We start from the raw sequence: 16,168 nt of genomic DNA on the forward strand, positions 1-16,168 counted from the left end.
ATATATTCCATTAATATTATTTGTATATTATTTATTTATATTAAAAGTCAAAATCATCTTCATATTGTTGAGGTTGCTGTTGCTGTTGTTGTTGTTGTTGTTGAGGTTGTTGATTATTATTTACAGGTGGTTGATTGTTGTTGGATCCAAGGGTAGGAGGTAATTGTGGATTTGCTTTATTAGCAACGATTTGTTGATTATAAGATTGTTGGTACAATTGATTACCAAGAGCTCTTCCAAAGATACGTAATACTCTTTTACGAGCATCAGATACAGCACCCTTTCTAGCGTTCTCAATAGCCAAACCTTTACAACCATTTATAGCAATACCAAATCCAAAATCCTCATGAAATGTTCCATCTTTTAGTGTAACTCTTAGAATTGCAGTTGCTCCAACTTTATAATTACCACCAATTACGTCAGTCTAAAAATAAACAAACAAACAAACAAAAAGAAGAGAGATGATCAGTATGAATGAATGATTGTTATTTGTTTTGTTTATGAACATACGAAATCAGTCTTCATATTAGTAAGTTGAGAAGACCAACCATTGAAACCAAATATTTTGTTTGCAATCTCTATCACCTTCCATGCCTCCATATAGGCAACTTTAGATTTACCAAATGCAACTCTTGTCTGTAGATCTTGTTGACTTGGGGCTGTATCCAATTCACGTGTTATTCTTTGTTTCTCTTCATCGTTGAATTCTACCTTTCCAAATAGATGATAGTTTGGTTGTGCTGTTGAACTTAATTCATTGTTATCCATCCTCTCTCTCTCTATTTCAAACTTGAAACTCTGAACTATACAAATAAAAATAAAATATATTAAAATATTAAAAATGAAGATTCATTGTGCAAATCTCGAGACACGCACTTCCAAAACTACATATTTCTGGGAATTTAGATCCCCCACATCGTCACAAATAATTTACAAGCGTAAACAAAGTATTAAAAAGAATGGTAAGATATAAAAGTATAGATAATATATTGTGAAGTGTATATCTAATAACATATTTGTGTTTGTGTATTTGTGTAGCCACCAAAAGGATATAAAAAGAAAAAGGTAGAGGACGAAGTAGAAGAGAAAGATATGGATAATAATCAAGACCAAGAAGAACGTATACCAGACAAGACTGAAAAAGGGTCATCAAAGAGAAAGATTACTAAAAAGGCTGTTGAATCTGACGATGAAGAAGATGTAGAAGAAGATGAAGAAGAAGTTGAGGAAGATGAGGAGGAAGAGGAAGTACCAAAACCAAAGGGTAGAGGTGGTAAGAAAGCAGCTGCCAAACCAAAGACTTCAACTACTTCTACTGCATCAGTTTCAACAACTGGTGATGAAGATTTCACTACTCCAGCAGTCTCTAGGTATGTTAAATATGATCAGATCAGATGGATCAGATGATCATACATGATCACATGATGATGATTAGTTGACTAATTGTGTATTTATTATTTTGTAGTAATCAAATTAAAATTGTTAGTTGGAATGTAGCAGGATTTGGAGCATGTACAAAGAAAGGGTTTAAGGATTATTTGATCAAGGAACAACCGGATATTGTGTGTTTGCAAGAGACAAAGATTGCAGTGGCCAAGGTACCAAAGAGTGAGATTCCAGAGGGATACACTTACCATTTTAACCCATGTATTGAAAAGACTGGACATCACGGTACTGCCTTGTTGACCAAGATCAAACCAATTTCAATCACTAGTGGTATCGGTATCAGTAAACACGATCAAGAAGGTCGTGTAGTGACCGCCGAATTTGAAGATTTCTACGTTGTCAATGCTTACGTACCAAACTCTGGTGTCGATCGAAAGGAACCACTCAAACGTCTAGGTTATCGTACCAAAGAATGGGATGTAGACTTTTTTAAATACATGTCTGATCTAAATACTAAAAAGCCTGTTGTTTGGTGTGGTGATTTAAATGTTGCTCATACTGAAATTGATCTTGCTAATCCAAAATCAAATGTAATAGAAAATAGAAAATAGAAAATAGAAAATAATAATAATACTTATTTATTTATTCTTTATATTTCTTTTAGTCAAGAACAGCAGGATTTACAATTGAAGAAAGAACAAGTTTTAGTGGACATTTAAATTCAGGATTTATTGATACTCATCGTCACTTTAATCCAGGCAAGACTGGTACATACACTTTTTGGAGTTATATGGGTGGTGCTCGTGCAAAGAATGCTGGTTGGAGATTAGATTATTTCATTGTACCAGCTACTTTTATCGGGTCGATTGCAGCTTCATTTATTAGATCAAAAGTACAAGGTTCTGATCATTGTCCAATTGGTATTATTGTAAACAAAAACTAACAACTAACTATGTTTGTGTAAAACCAAAAATAATAAATAAATTAAAAAGAGAGGGAAAAGAACTCTCTTTCAAAAAGTTTAATTTAAAAAAAAACGATGTTCATTCTATTTTAAAAGAATCATAGTTGTATTTATATATATATATATATATATTCATTCATACAAACACAAAAAAAAGAGGATGGAGACAAAAGATGATATTGTTAATTTAATGAATCAGGATTTAGAGAATCCTGATAATGAAGCAGATGATGACGACGAAGAGATTATTAATTTCAATGTTGGTATTGATTTTAGTCAAGTCATTAATGAACAGTTGGAAAAGACTGCTGCAGAATCAGATGAAATAGATGAACAAGATGATCTATCAGATGATGATGATGATGAATTGGATGGTTATGTTAGACCTAGATCAGAGTTGGATAAAATGGATTTAGATGATGATGATAATAAAAGACCAAGAGTTGAAACATCATCAACAACAACAACAACAACAACAACAAAAGAAAAAGAAGATGATGCATCTACCTCTACAACTACAACAACTACAACAACAGATAAAAAAGTAACAACATCACAAACACAACCATCAACACAACCTGGTGGATTTGATATTGAAAATATACCTGGATTACGTAAACAAAGAAAAAGAAAACCTGCAACTCCAAGTAATGTAAGTTTATATTACATATATAGATTATATATATATATATATATATATAGATTATATATATATATATATATAATATATTGATTGTTATTTACTTTTCAATTAGGGACCAAGATTATCAAAACAAGTAAAGAAATTAGCAGCAAAAGCATTGGGATTATTTATTGAAGAGAAATTTGAAGATTCATTTACAGTGTTTACAGAGGTGATTAGATTGGCACCAACTTATACAAGATCATATACCATCTTGTCACGTATCAGAGAGGAACAAGGAGATTTAAAGAGTGCTGCTGATTTTGTATATGTCGGTGCAAAGATTGGAAAGAATGATCCGGATCTATGGAAACGTGCTTCAGAGTTGGCGAGAAAGAATGGTGATGATGAACGATTCATCTATTGTCTAAGACGTCTCCGTTATCTAAATGTCGATGATTTGGAGACACAATGGGAATTGGCCATTGCATTTCAACAACAAGGTCGTCTAAATATGGCCTACAAAGTATTACAAGTACTTCAAAAACTTAGACCCGATGATGCAATCGTTGCATTAGAGTATGCTCAAGTATTACTCAATCTAAAGAAAAAGACAGTGGCAATTAATTTCTTGGAAGGGTTTATAGAGATTGAATTGAAGCGTCCATTTGAAACTATAGATTTGGGATGTTTTAATATGTTGCTTGGTCTATACAACAAAGAGACGCAATATGCCAAAACAGTTCAATTGTTTCAAAGAATTAGAGGTATCTATCCAGACGATTATGAAATCCCCGTTGATATTGTCTATAATGCCAGTATTGCATTCTACGAATTGAATGATGACAAGTTTGGTGACGTCTGTATGAACAAGATACTACAAGAGTCACCTAGTGCAGTTGGTGATCTCTATATTGGTTTGGCCGAAAAACTATCGATTCAAGGAAGATATGAAAGAGCTCTTACTCTATTACTTAAAGTTTTGGGTACCGAGTTTGATAGACCTTCTATTTGGATTTTAATTGGTTCAATTTATAAAGATTTAAAACAATATGAAAATTCTATTCATTATTTTGAAAATGGTAAAAAAAAAGAAATAGAAAAATAGAAAAGATAGATAAATATATTAAATTAAACTTTAATTTTACTTTAATTTAGTATTACAATATGAACCAAATAATAGAAATGTAACTATATTATTATCAGATATTTATAAAGAATTGGGAGATGTACAAAGATCATTTCAAATATTAAATCAGTATGATGAATTATTGTATGATGAATCGGAAGAGACATTGTATCAACATACAATGAAATGGTTGACGGATAAGAAACCAAATCATGATGATATATTTGAACAATATAAAAAAGCAGATTCATATTGGAATGTTGGAAAGTATGATGCTTTTATTGGTATTGCAAGAGCTCTATTAAAAGGATCGTATGAAAGAGAATATCATATTCGTACTAAAACAAAACTTGGGTATGATGGAGCTCCTCATAATGTTAGAACGATTTCTGGTCGTCCTCCAATTCAATTGGTTGATATTCCCGAGGCAGAGAAATTGGAAGAAAATGATTATTTTAATCTACTTTTTAATCTCACCAAAACACTTCCCTACAAACAAAGAGGTGCAGAGGCTGCTGGTTACCTCCGATATGCACTTGCTTTTATCTCTTTGGCTACAATCCATGAAACTCAATTAAAGTTTTTATTGGTTGCTATTGCCCTAACAACAAATCGTCCAAGATTGGCTACTGTCAAACATGTTAAATATGTTTGTGCTGAAAAACCAAAAAGTCATAGAATTTGGAATTTATTTAATAGAATTATTATTAGGTAGGTAAAAAATAGAAAATAGCAAAAGAAAATCGAAAAAGAAATAATAATGATTTATTAATTTTATTTAATTTTTGTTTTAGATCAAAAGGTAGATATTATTATTATCAAAAAGCATTTTTACAAAGTATGGCAGATAGATTCCCAGATAGTTTACCAATTTCTATTATTTATGGTAATTGTAATTTAATTTTGGGAGGAACTACGATAGCTTTGCATGAATATCTAAAATCATATGGACAATATCCAAAGGAACCTTTGGTACAATTATTGATTGGTATTACCATTCTATCAGAGATTATGGGTCGTAGAAATGTAGATCGCCACAAGATTGCTCTTACTGCCTTTTCATTCTTAATGTCTTATAAAAATGCACGTCAACATACAGAGAGACAGGAGGCATTTTACAACTTGGCTAGAGCATGTCATCAAATTGGAATGTTGGAACAAGCAATCACACTTTACAATGTTGTTCTCAGTGACGACAGTGAAACTGATCCAAATTATTCACTCAAACAAGAGGCTGCTTTTAATCTTTCTTTAATTTATAAAAAAACTAATCCTCAATTGGCAAATAGTATATTAATTAAATATTGTACAATCTAAAATAAATAAATAATAAATTAAAAATGATTATTATACCAAGTCTTGAACCTTTAGAATGTTTCAATATTTATTGCAAGTCTTGTTCATCAGGAGGCATTTCATTACAAAGATGTGATACAATCAGTGCATGAACTTTTGTGGTTCGTGCACGTTTTACCAAATCATTAACTTTTCTAATTGCTGCATTCTTTGGCAACATTAACAATTCTTTAATTAAATCTACCATTTCTGCATGTAATAATTTCTCTGTATCTGGGTTTTGTAGTCCTGATCCATTCCAAAATGATCCCAAATAAACTCTCTTTACCTTTTTGAAAAAAAATATTAACATTTAAAAACAGATATAGAAAAATAAAAAGGAATAAATCGAATACATCAATACTTCATTTCTAAAATATTTTTATGGAACCTAAAAGTAAAAAGTAGGAAAAAAAAAATTTAGGTATTTATTTCTAAACATCAAAGCCCCATAGATTCGAAGCAATTGTTGAGCACTAACCTTATCAGCCTTGTTTAGTACAATTTTGATTTTATCATCGTACCCTTTGAGATTTGAAGAGTGGTAAGGTTTTGACCCAACACACACAATGTAACACTATAAGGAATAATACTATTGACTCTCAGTATCACTGACAGTGAATGGAGATGAGTTCAAATCAGCTATCGAAAGGACAAACTAATGATAGGCGGATAGGTTATATTTAGGTTGAAATTAAAAAAATCAGTCAGTGATTGACCTAATCTTTATTACCAAAAGAGAAAAATCAACTCAAGTTAAATTATTAATAAATATTTTGATTAAACATTAAAACCATTTAGAAAAAAAGTGTATTTTGAAAGTTAGATTACATTCTGCATGTTTTCTTCTTGAAGTTTCTAATTAGTTGTATAGAATTTCAGAATAGAGAGATCACCTGCAACCATCAACAATAAGCTGATTGACAAATGGCATCTGGTTCGCTTTTAAAGATATCAATTTCGATCCCCATTCTTTTATAATTTTTTTATTTTACAAATTAATGTAGAATTAAAATCATTTGTCAAATGGTAAGATCATTCTGAGTCCAGCTATCTATAATAGTTATGATCTAAAATGGGAAATAATATTAAATTTATTTAGATTTAAATAAAGATGTAGAGGACAATGACAGTTTTTTCTTTCCGCTACCACTTCTTTTAAGATTTGTTCCAGAAATTTGATTGTCATATCCTATAAAAAACAAACAATAGGGTTAGTATAAATATATATTTTTATATTAAACAAAAAGGTTATAAGGTGAAATTAGTAAATAAATGAGTGAATGATATATGATATTATTAATATTTGAAAATAATCATCAATGAGTGAATGTTATGGTCATGATATATGATATTATTATGGGGAGTGAAAATTTATTCGGTTGTGAAACATGTTTTTGTACAATATCGGTAATATGTGATAAATAAACTGTTGGTTGTGTTTTTTAACGATAATAATTCATACCACCACGCTTGGAGTGAGGAATTAAAGTCTCTGGTAATTGATCTGGAGTGGGGAAACCCTTGATTGAGCTATTGATAAGATGCATGGCAAGTGAGAATTCGTCACTATCGAGTTTTCCGTCACGATCGATATCGGCTAATCTCCAAATCTTGGCCAAAAGGTCGTTGGATAGACCTGATTGTTGAAGAATGGGCTTGGCAGAGGCACCGGTAATCTTTCCATCGACAGGGCCGAGTGTAACAAAGGTTTGGGCATAGAGTTCACGGTCGATATGTTCAAATAGAGTCCAACGAAGCGATTCGTCAACTTCGTCAATGGCAAATGGATTCAATTCGTACTGTGTTGGCTTGTGTGATCCGTCAATTGGGAAACGTTGCAAGAGTTTTGGGAAGTCAACTGCGAGAACCTCGTCTAATTGTTCGATCATCTTGGGATTGAGTTTTGGGAACTTTGAAAAGTCTTGAACCTTTAGAATGCTTCTATACTTTTCAACATCTGGAAAGTCTCCACTTGGAATGCCATAGATACGTTCCATCTTGTTGAATTCCTTGTCCAAATTCTTGATCAACTCGGCCTGTTTACTGTCACGACCAAATACAGCTGGCATTTCACTTCGTAGATGAGATACAATCAATGCATGAACTTTTGTGGTTCGTGCACGTTTTACCAAATCATTAACCTTTCTAATGGCAGCATTCTTTGGCAACATTAACAATTCTTTAATTAAATCTACCATTTCTGCATGTAATAATTTCTCTGTATCTGGATTTTGTAATCCGGTTCCATTCCAAAATGATCCTAAATAAACTCTCATCACCTAAAAAAAGAAGAAGAGTTATTAAAAACCATTATTCAGATTTAGATCTTTTTGTTTAAATTTTGTGTTGACATACCTCTGGTGACTTGATAACACGACCTAGATTAAACATCAAAGCTCCATACACTCGAAGTAACTGTTGAGCACTAACCTTGTCTGCTTTGTTTAATACAATTTTGATTTTATCGTCATAACCTTTGAGACTTTCAATTGCAGATTTGAATTCATCACTAATATCCAATTTGTGAGCATCAAATAGTAAGAGAATCATATCTGATCTCTCTGCATACCATGAAACCAAACTGGGAAAGTCATATGCTCTTCCAATACGTTGCTTTTCACCTGACAATACACCAGGTGTATCTATAAAACTAATCTTTTCCAACAATGGTGCTGGACACAATGAAGCTTGAAACTTGGACATGAACCCACTTCCAAATTTTTCAAGACCTCTGTAAGGTAGTGATTCTTGAACGACAGCTGAATGACCTGGTATAATCTGGTCTTCTTGACCATACATTACTGCATTGAATCTATCTGTTGTTGGTTCTGCTCCAACAAATGAACCCTAAAAACAAAGAGAAAGAAAGAGAAAGAGAGATTAAGTTAAAATCATTTGCAAGTTGGTTGTCGTTGAATTTAAAGGCTTACTGGGAACTCACGCTCTATGAGATATTGAATAAAAGTTGTTTTACCAGTTGAATATTGACCAAGTAATAATACCATTGGTTTTGCACCTAAATCTGCATCTGTTAATACTTGTGATTGAAAATCTCCAAATCTAATGTTATATATATATATTTATGTATTAGTATAGTACTATAATAATTCATCTCTTCTTCTTCCTCATTCTTTTATCTACCTTGTAAGAGTCTCTAATGGTTTGATTTTATCTTTATATAACTTTTTTAAAGCGTCTATTGACGATGTAAAGAGAACATCAGTGTCTTTATTATCTGCTACATTTAATCTTTTCATTCTATTATTATTGTTATATTATCTGCTATTCTATTATGTAGTACAAGTATAAGTTTAAGTGTACTGTGTCGTCTGTATGTTTTTAATACTAAAAAGAAAAAGAGTCAGCTGAACTAAAAAAGGTAATAATGCAGTATCAGGTGAGATGCGATGCGTAATTTAATTAAAAAAATAAATTGAAAAATTTGTAGTTTTAGTAAAAAAAAACAAAATAAATAAATAAATAAATAATAATGGTTGTTTGTGTGTGTGTTATACAATTGTATGATTAATAAAATTGTGTAGATTAAATATATATAAATATTTATTGTGTCAATTGTAAGGGGGGGTATGAGATATGTAATGGTTCAAAGTGCTGCGACTTACACGCTTGGAAAACTAAAAAATAAATTAATCTCTATTCCGCAGAGACTACTACTCTCACTCAAACAACCACACAACAACAACTTTGCTTCGATCCAATATTTTAGATCTTTTTTAAAAATATATATGTTTATCTCTCTCTCTCTTTCAAAGTAACACATAAATAAACATAACAATGACTCATTACTTTTTTAATTTATTTTTGTTTATTTACTTTTTACTTTTTCTCTTGTTTAAATATTCATTGACATTTTACTCATACATTTTGTAATTGAAAAGTGTAAAGGTAAAACTGAATATCTATCAGTAAATCGTGGAGAAATATTTAAATAACTCAGTCTATGATAAGACCTAGTTATATGCTTGAAAAATAATTCCTGATCAAATAAATATTGTTGTGGTGATTTTTGTGAGTAACATCCAATATATGATAACTATAAAAAAAAAAAGAAAATTAATATATTATATTAAATATATTTGATTAGATTTTGATATTAATATATTTCTTACCATATAAACAATTGGCCAATCTTTTCTTTCTTGATTATTATTGGTCGAAGAATTTGATGCATTTGAATTTGGATTAGAGTTTGAATTGGTATTTGTATTATTATTATTATTATTATTATTATTATTATTGTTGTTACTATTATTATTAATATTATTATTACTACCACCACTACTACTCGATGATAAACTAGTTGGTTGCTGATTCAATGAAGATGTGACAATCAACGAAGTTAACTGTGGTTGTATATTATAGAGATGATAAGAATATACCAATGGTGATTTCATAAAGATTGCATATGACAATCCTTTTAATGGAAATGTTGGTAAATATAAATTTTCACTATTATTATTAACATTATTATTATTAACGTTATTATTATTTAATTTTGAATTTGAAGATTCCAAAGAAAATATTTGAAAGTTTGGTTGCATTGTTAAATTGATAAATACAACAAAATCAAATGGTAATAATGATTCAATTTGAATGGTGGAGATGTTTCTAGTCCATTCATCATATTCTTCTTTAGAGATGATACCAAATTTACCAATAACAATCTTTAGGTTGGTGAGAAGGGTCAAGTTACAAACCTCTGATATATAGGACCAAACATTTTGGATAGTATGATGCCATCCAATATTACCATTGATAGTATAGGTAATAGGAACCAATCTATTCTCCAACAATTCACCTCTTTCATCTGTAATGGCACATGATATCCATTTTTCATTTTCAGAAATCATATATGAAAAATGAATAATATTTTGATACATTAATGATGACGACGATTGGTTGTTATTGTTGTTGTTGTGGTGAGAAGGAGAGGATCCTGGTAATGGAGGAGTTATTGGATTTGATAAAATAAATAATGGTTCATAGATTTTATCTGCAAATTTTCTACACCATCTATTACTATCATTACTTGGACTATTAAAATTGGATGATATAGTTGAAATTCTACGACACTTGTTAAATACAGAATGTACAATTTCCTTTATAATTGATACATTTTGTGAATCTCCTAAAAATATTTGTTCAATTGGTATAAACTATAAAATAAAAATAAAAATAAATAATTAATATTAATATATATAATATTTCTATTTTTTCTATTTTTTTCTTATTCTTATTTCATACTTGTAAAGTTAAATTTAAAGATTCACAAACTGAAGTATCTTTAATAATTGATTTATAACATTGATTCATAAACAACATTATTTCTCTTTGTTGTTGACTATATGAAATATTTGAATCTACTCCATTACCGACATTACTATCATTAAAAGGATTAATGATATAAATGACAATACAATTATTTTCATTATATTGTAAAGAATTTTCTTTAACATGTTCTGCCAATTTTTTACAAGCTTGTAGGTAATTGTTGACATTGCCACTTGTTGAATGTCCCGATGGTACATAGAATATACCGTTTAGGAGCAAAGGAAAGGTGGTTTTGGGGGTTTGGTGATGACCGAAATGATTGGTTTCATAGATACAACTGACATCGGTAAAGAATGATGGTACCATTGTCTTCATAAGTGGACTGTCTGGACAAATGACATAATAGGTTATATTCTTTTTAGGTGAGTAGGGTTCCAATAGCGACTTTTCCCAATACCTAACGAGGGTAGATGGAATTTCCATCCATTCCTCTTTATATCCAACAACCAATTTGGGAATGGGTAACCATTCAATCTCTCCAATACTATCGACTGTAAATGGTGATTGAGCATTTGGACTATTTTTAAAGACCGATTGAATGACTTGAGAAAATGAAAATAATCCTCTTGAAGTGACATCTACCAATGCACTTGCCGATAATGGATTCAATGCTGAAAATACTGCCTCTGATGAAATCTCTTCTGTCAACATACTATTACTACGACTTGCCATATTGGCACCCGAGTACAAACTACCACTGCTACTCAATGATCTCACCCATTCATCCAAAAATGCTTCCACCGTTTGGATTGTAATGGGACTATTATCAATAGAGTATCCTTGATGTGTATCATAATTTGATTGTGCCAATTGTTGTACCAAATAGGCCATCTCTTGATATTCTTCTGAATTTAAATTTAATCGAGAAACTAAAGAATTGGATTTGTTTTGTTGTTGATAACTATTTAATGGTGGTGATCCTCCACAATCATAAAATGAAAATAATGCTGAACTATTATTATTATTATTTTGATATAATTCTTCAATTGGTGAATTTGGATTTGATATATTCATATTATTATTATTATTAATTGGTGCTTGAACTATTGGTTGATTATTAATATTTGTAGAAGAAGATGAAACAACGTTGTTTGTGTTTGGTTGTTGAACTTGTTGAATTATTGGTGGTTGTGGTACTGTTTGTAATTGTTGTTGAACTATTGATTGTTGTTGTTGTTGTTGTTGTTTTGAAATTTGAGGAGTATATTTAATTGTATTACTAGTTGATGATAGATTTGATTTTGAATTGGGGACATAGGAATATTCAAATTTCGTATTGTATGGTAGTGAAGTTTCATCGATTGGTTTGTACGATGGTGCACAGTAATATGGTTTTTTGGTCTTGGCCAAGAGGGATGGTTGATTGGATACACCAAGATTAAATTGTCCACCATCACCACTACCACCACCCAATTTGGACACTGTCATGTTACTATATACAGATGCCAGTCCTTCAACAGATTCATCTACCGATTTTCTGATAGATACATTTTCACCCGATCCAACACCTCCAAGTGATAGAGTGTCTGGTGTAGGTGTGTATGGGATGATTGGATGCAAAAGTGATCCTGCAGTCATGGTGGGAGAGCTAAGATACTTGTTACCAGATCCAATCATACCTCCGACACTACCCTGTGAGTCTACACTGGCTGCACCCATTCCACCTGGTTGCTGACCACCAGATGTACCATCATGTACACTAGACATGGATGATTCTCGACTCAGCGCCGGATGGTATAATGGAATGTTCGACATGTTATTGTGACCATGTTCACCACCGGTTGCTATTGGTGATTGGTATGGTTCATCTGGCATGGTTGGTATATTATTCAATGATGGTGCTATATATGGTATAATAACAATTCCTGATGGTAAATCTACTGGTGTATTCATTGTTACAATTGTTGTTCCATTACCACCAATATTATTATTATTTTGATTATTATTATTATTAATATTTTTGTTTTGTTGTTGTTCTTGTTGATTTGTTACATTTTGATTATTATTATTATTATTATTAATATTATTATTATTTCTTGGAGTAGTAGTTTGTTGAATTTGAATTGGTGGATGAACTGTTACTTGTTGTTGTGATTGAATTGGTAAAGTAGGAGGTTGAGTGATAGTTGGCGGTGGTTGTTGTGGTGGTTGTTGTATTGGTAATGATGGTACTCTAGCACTATTAATGGTAGAATATGCATTTTGCCAAGAATCCAAATCAATCTCTGTATCTGAAAGATGCATTAAATCATCATCCTTTTTATATGCCGACAATCCAGCTTGTTCAATCGAATCACTACCAAATAAATCAATTGATGAATTGATTGAATAATTATTTGGTGGTGCTGTTGGTATATTGGCTGCTGTCGTTGGAATAGTTGTTGTCATATTATTATTAATAGTTGTTGTAGTAGTAGTCGTCGTAGTACTAGTAGTTGAAGTTGTCGATGTGGTTGTTGGTAAAGGTGGTTGAATTGGATTGTTTACATTTGTTGAACTATTTGAATTATTTGAATTACTACTACTACTACTAGTTGGTACGGTTGATTGTAAATTTTGAATTTGTTGTATTGGTAATACTTTGGTTGTCTTTTTCTGTTCTTCTTGATTTGGAACAGATGCTGGTTCATCATCCTTTTTGTTTCGTTTTGTACCTGTTCGTCCTCCCTTTTTGGGTGCTTTGGCCGATGCCGTTGCAGTTCTCTTGTTTTTGTTGTTGTCTGCCAATTGTCCATCTGGATGGTTGGCATAGGAAGGGGATGGTTGGTTTTCGTCTATTGGAGATGTCATGGGTGATGTCGGTGATTTTGGTGATGAGTTTTGTACAAATGGTGAGTGTCCCGAAGGAGAGGCTGGGAATGGTGATGCCAACGGTGACAACATTTGTTGTGATTGTCCTCCGGCAGCTGATGTGATCGATTGTAAAGGTTGTTGATCTTGTTTGAATATTATATGAGGTAATTGATAATTCCAATAATCAACGCTCTTTACCACTTCCTTTTTATCTCCATTAATTTTTACTTGTTGTTGTTGTTTAGAAACTAAATTAGTTCTTTTAGATGTTCCTCCTCCTGCTACGAGATTGGCAGGTAATGGGATGGGTAACCCTTTTTCAAGTAATGAATAGGTACTCTTTTCCTCATTCTCTAATCCATATTCTTTTAATTTGTAATGATAGAATTTTGTAAAATGGTCAGATGTAAATGGTATATACTTGAACAACAATTCTGTTGGAAAGTACAGTCCTCTTGATAATGTACTAATACCATACAATTCTAATGATACTGGTTTATCCAATACTGAAATATTATTATTATTATTATTCTGATTATTATTATTATTATTGTTGGGTGACCCATTATCTGACAATTGATGATAGTAATAAAAATATCCACTCTTTGATTTCTTTTGTTGTTGTGTTTTAGGGGATGAGGATGAAGAAGAAGAAGAAGAAGAAGAACTTATATTGATATTGAAAAGTTGTTTCCATTGCTGTGATGTAAGCATAAAATTTGGATCTTCAGAGGTTATTAAACTATTCTTTTTTAAATATCCAATAAAACAATTTGGTGCTGCTATTACTAAAGTAATAATAATATATTAATAAATAAATAAATATATATTTTCTTTTTTCTTTCTTTTTTTTTTGAGACATACTTGGTGAATTTGTATATTCAGGTTTTGAAAATTGTTGTAGATTCTTGATTCTTTTTCTTTCAACAAATAAATGAAATAATATCGATTGATTTGATAAAAAGAAATTAAATGAATATGATATTTGACTATAATCATCATCATTTCTAAATTTAAAATAAATAAATAAATAATAAATATTAATAACTCTTTCTTTTTTCTTTTTTCTTTTGTTTCTAGTTTCCTTACAAATTCTTTAAACATTCAAAATAAAGATCTTTTGATTGATTTCTTTTCTTTGATAAACCATGAAGTGAATCTCTAACCAATGAAGATGACGACTTTTTAATAAATGAATTACCCAATTTAATATAATCATTTGATATCATTTTACTAAATTAAAAAAATAGATTAGAAGGTGATTTTTAAATTGAAGTTTAGTAATATTCATGTACATACTGTTCAACAAGATTAAATAATGATTTAAATAATAAAGTTGTAATTAATGGATTACAATTTGAATTGGCTTGCCATTTACCGGATTCAACATCTAAATAAATAATTAAATAAATAATGTTATTTTCATTACCATCTATTATGATATGACTTACTTGATAAAGATAAAGTTGCTTGTAATATTTCATTAAATTCATTGTTTATATCAAATACCCATAATTCTACACCTTCTTGTGATTGTTGTTGTTGTTGCTGTTGTTGATCATTCATCATCACCTTTTTATCTTCAAGTGGTGGAGTATATTGTAATGGTGATCCAGTGACAATGATCGGTGAATGAGATGTAGATGAATTGAGTGCCGTGGTAGTAGTAGTAGTTGGTGTTCTGGGTGCTGTACTACCTAAAGTCTGTACAGACTTGTTTAAGTTGATTAAAGGTGATTTCTGTTGAGGTGGACTTGGTGTACTAGTTGAATATAATGGAGGTGATGATGGTTTAGGTACTTGTTGTTGTTGTTGTTGTTGTTGTTGCTGCTGTGGTTTATTATGTTGTTGTTGTTGTTGCTGTTGTTGATGCTTTGCATAATTTATCCAAATACAAGGTATATTTAAATCAGTTAATCTTAGATATGCTTGTATTACTGGATCATTGAATTGAATGCTTCCTGTCGCTGTCGCTGTCGTAGATGCAGATGATTTATTGGTTGACGATGAAGAGGTATTATTACTATATGTAGCAGATGCAGCTGATAAATGGTCAGTCATCATAGGTGATGATGTTGGTGATACCTGTTGTTGTTGTTGTTGTTGTAGAGGTTGTATATATTTAAACTTGTACCATTGTACTTGATTTACTCCCTTTATGATCATCAGATGGGACAAAAGTCAGCAGTGTTAGTAGACAACAACAACAATGTAAACCATTAGATAGATAGTTTATGATAGTTTATATATAACATACAGTATCAAATATATTAGTGATCATTGAAGACAATGGAATAGAGGATGAAGAGTGATTGTTGATCATAGTGTTAGACATCGATGATGAAGTTGAAGAGGCTGTGTTTGGTGCATTGCCCATAGTTGGTGATGAAGGAGCCTGTTGGTGATGCTGATGATCCATCATCATTGATGATGCTACTCCTTGATTCATCATCTTCTCTTCTCTTCTCTTCTCTTCCTCTCTCTCTCTCTCTTTTTAAAATTGAACTTTAAACTTTTGAACTCTTATTATAATATTTAATGATGGATTATGAAAAATATAGATTCTGCCAAAAATAAATTAATT

The 16,168-nt window shown here is 31.1% G+C and overlaps 5 protein-coding genes across 5 annotated transcripts; 1 reads left to right on the forward strand and 4 right to left on the reverse strand.

Moving 5' to 3' along the window:
* Positions 1 to 40: 40 nt before the first annotated feature.
* Positions 41 to 768, reverse strand: DFA_02425 (DNA repair and recombination protein rad22; the record flags this gene model as incomplete). The annotated part of the gene is made up of 2 exons (XM_004366753.1): positions 41 to 424; positions 511 to 768. 2 exons carry the CDS (start codon positions 766 to 768, stop codon positions 41 to 43), a joined length of 642 nt encoding a protein of 213 aa, XP_004366810.1.
* A 191-nt stretch (positions 769 to 959) lies between these two features.
* Positions 960 to 5,418, forward strand: TFIIIC3 (transcription factor IIIC-gamma subunit; the record flags this gene model as incomplete). Its single annotated transcript, XM_004366754.1, has 8 exons — positions 960 to 962; positions 1,039 to 1,370; positions 1,466 to 1,976; positions 2,051 to 2,314; positions 2,550 to 3,002; positions 3,106 to 4,054; positions 4,131 to 4,812; positions 4,896 to 5,418. 8 exons carry the CDS (start codon positions 960 to 962, stop codon positions 5,416 to 5,418), a joined length of 3,717 nt encoding a protein of 1,238 aa, XP_004366811.1.
* A 67-nt stretch (positions 5,419 to 5,485) lies between these two features.
* Positions 5,486 to 6,407, reverse strand: DFA_02427 (uncharacterized protein; the record flags this gene model as incomplete). The annotated part of the gene is made up of 3 exons (XM_004366755.1): positions 5,486 to 5,725; positions 5,918 to 5,961; positions 6,347 to 6,407. 3 exons carry the CDS (start codon positions 6,405 to 6,407, stop codon positions 5,486 to 5,488), a joined length of 345 nt encoding a protein of 114 aa, XP_004366812.1.
* A 123-nt stretch (positions 6,408 to 6,530) lies between these two features.
* Positions 6,531 to 8,696, reverse strand: DFA_02428 (uncharacterized protein; the record flags this gene model as incomplete). The annotated part of the gene is made up of 5 exons (XM_004366756.1): positions 6,531 to 6,628; positions 6,902 to 7,718; positions 7,795 to 8,286; positions 8,370 to 8,499; positions 8,581 to 8,696. 5 exons carry the CDS (start codon positions 8,694 to 8,696, stop codon positions 6,531 to 6,533), a joined length of 1,653 nt encoding a protein of 550 aa, XP_004366813.1.
* A 596-nt stretch (positions 8,697 to 9,292) lies between these two features.
* amiB (putative mediator complex subunit 13) lies at positions 9,293 to 16,033 on the reverse strand (the record flags this gene model as incomplete). The annotated part of the gene is made up of 8 exons (XM_004366757.1): positions 9,293 to 9,493; positions 9,570 to 10,616; positions 10,705 to 14,372; positions 14,449 to 14,591; positions 14,674 to 14,817; positions 14,884 to 14,974; positions 15,036 to 15,738; positions 15,842 to 16,033. The coding sequence occupies 8 exons, from the start codon at positions 16,031 to 16,033 to the stop codon at positions 9,293 to 9,295; spliced, it is 6,189 nt and encodes a 2,062-aa protein (XP_004366814.1).
* Between the last annotated feature and the right edge of the window lie 135 nt (positions 16,034 to 16,168).

Source organism: Cavenderia fasciculata, assembly GCF_000203815.1.
Source record: "Cavenderia fasciculata unplaced genomic scaffold Scf_Dfasci-G-b-143d02.r1-5, whole genome shotgun sequence".
Taxonomy (NCBI): domain Eukaryota; phylum Evosea; class Eumycetozoa; order Acytosteliales; family Cavenderiaceae; genus Cavenderia; species Cavenderia fasciculata.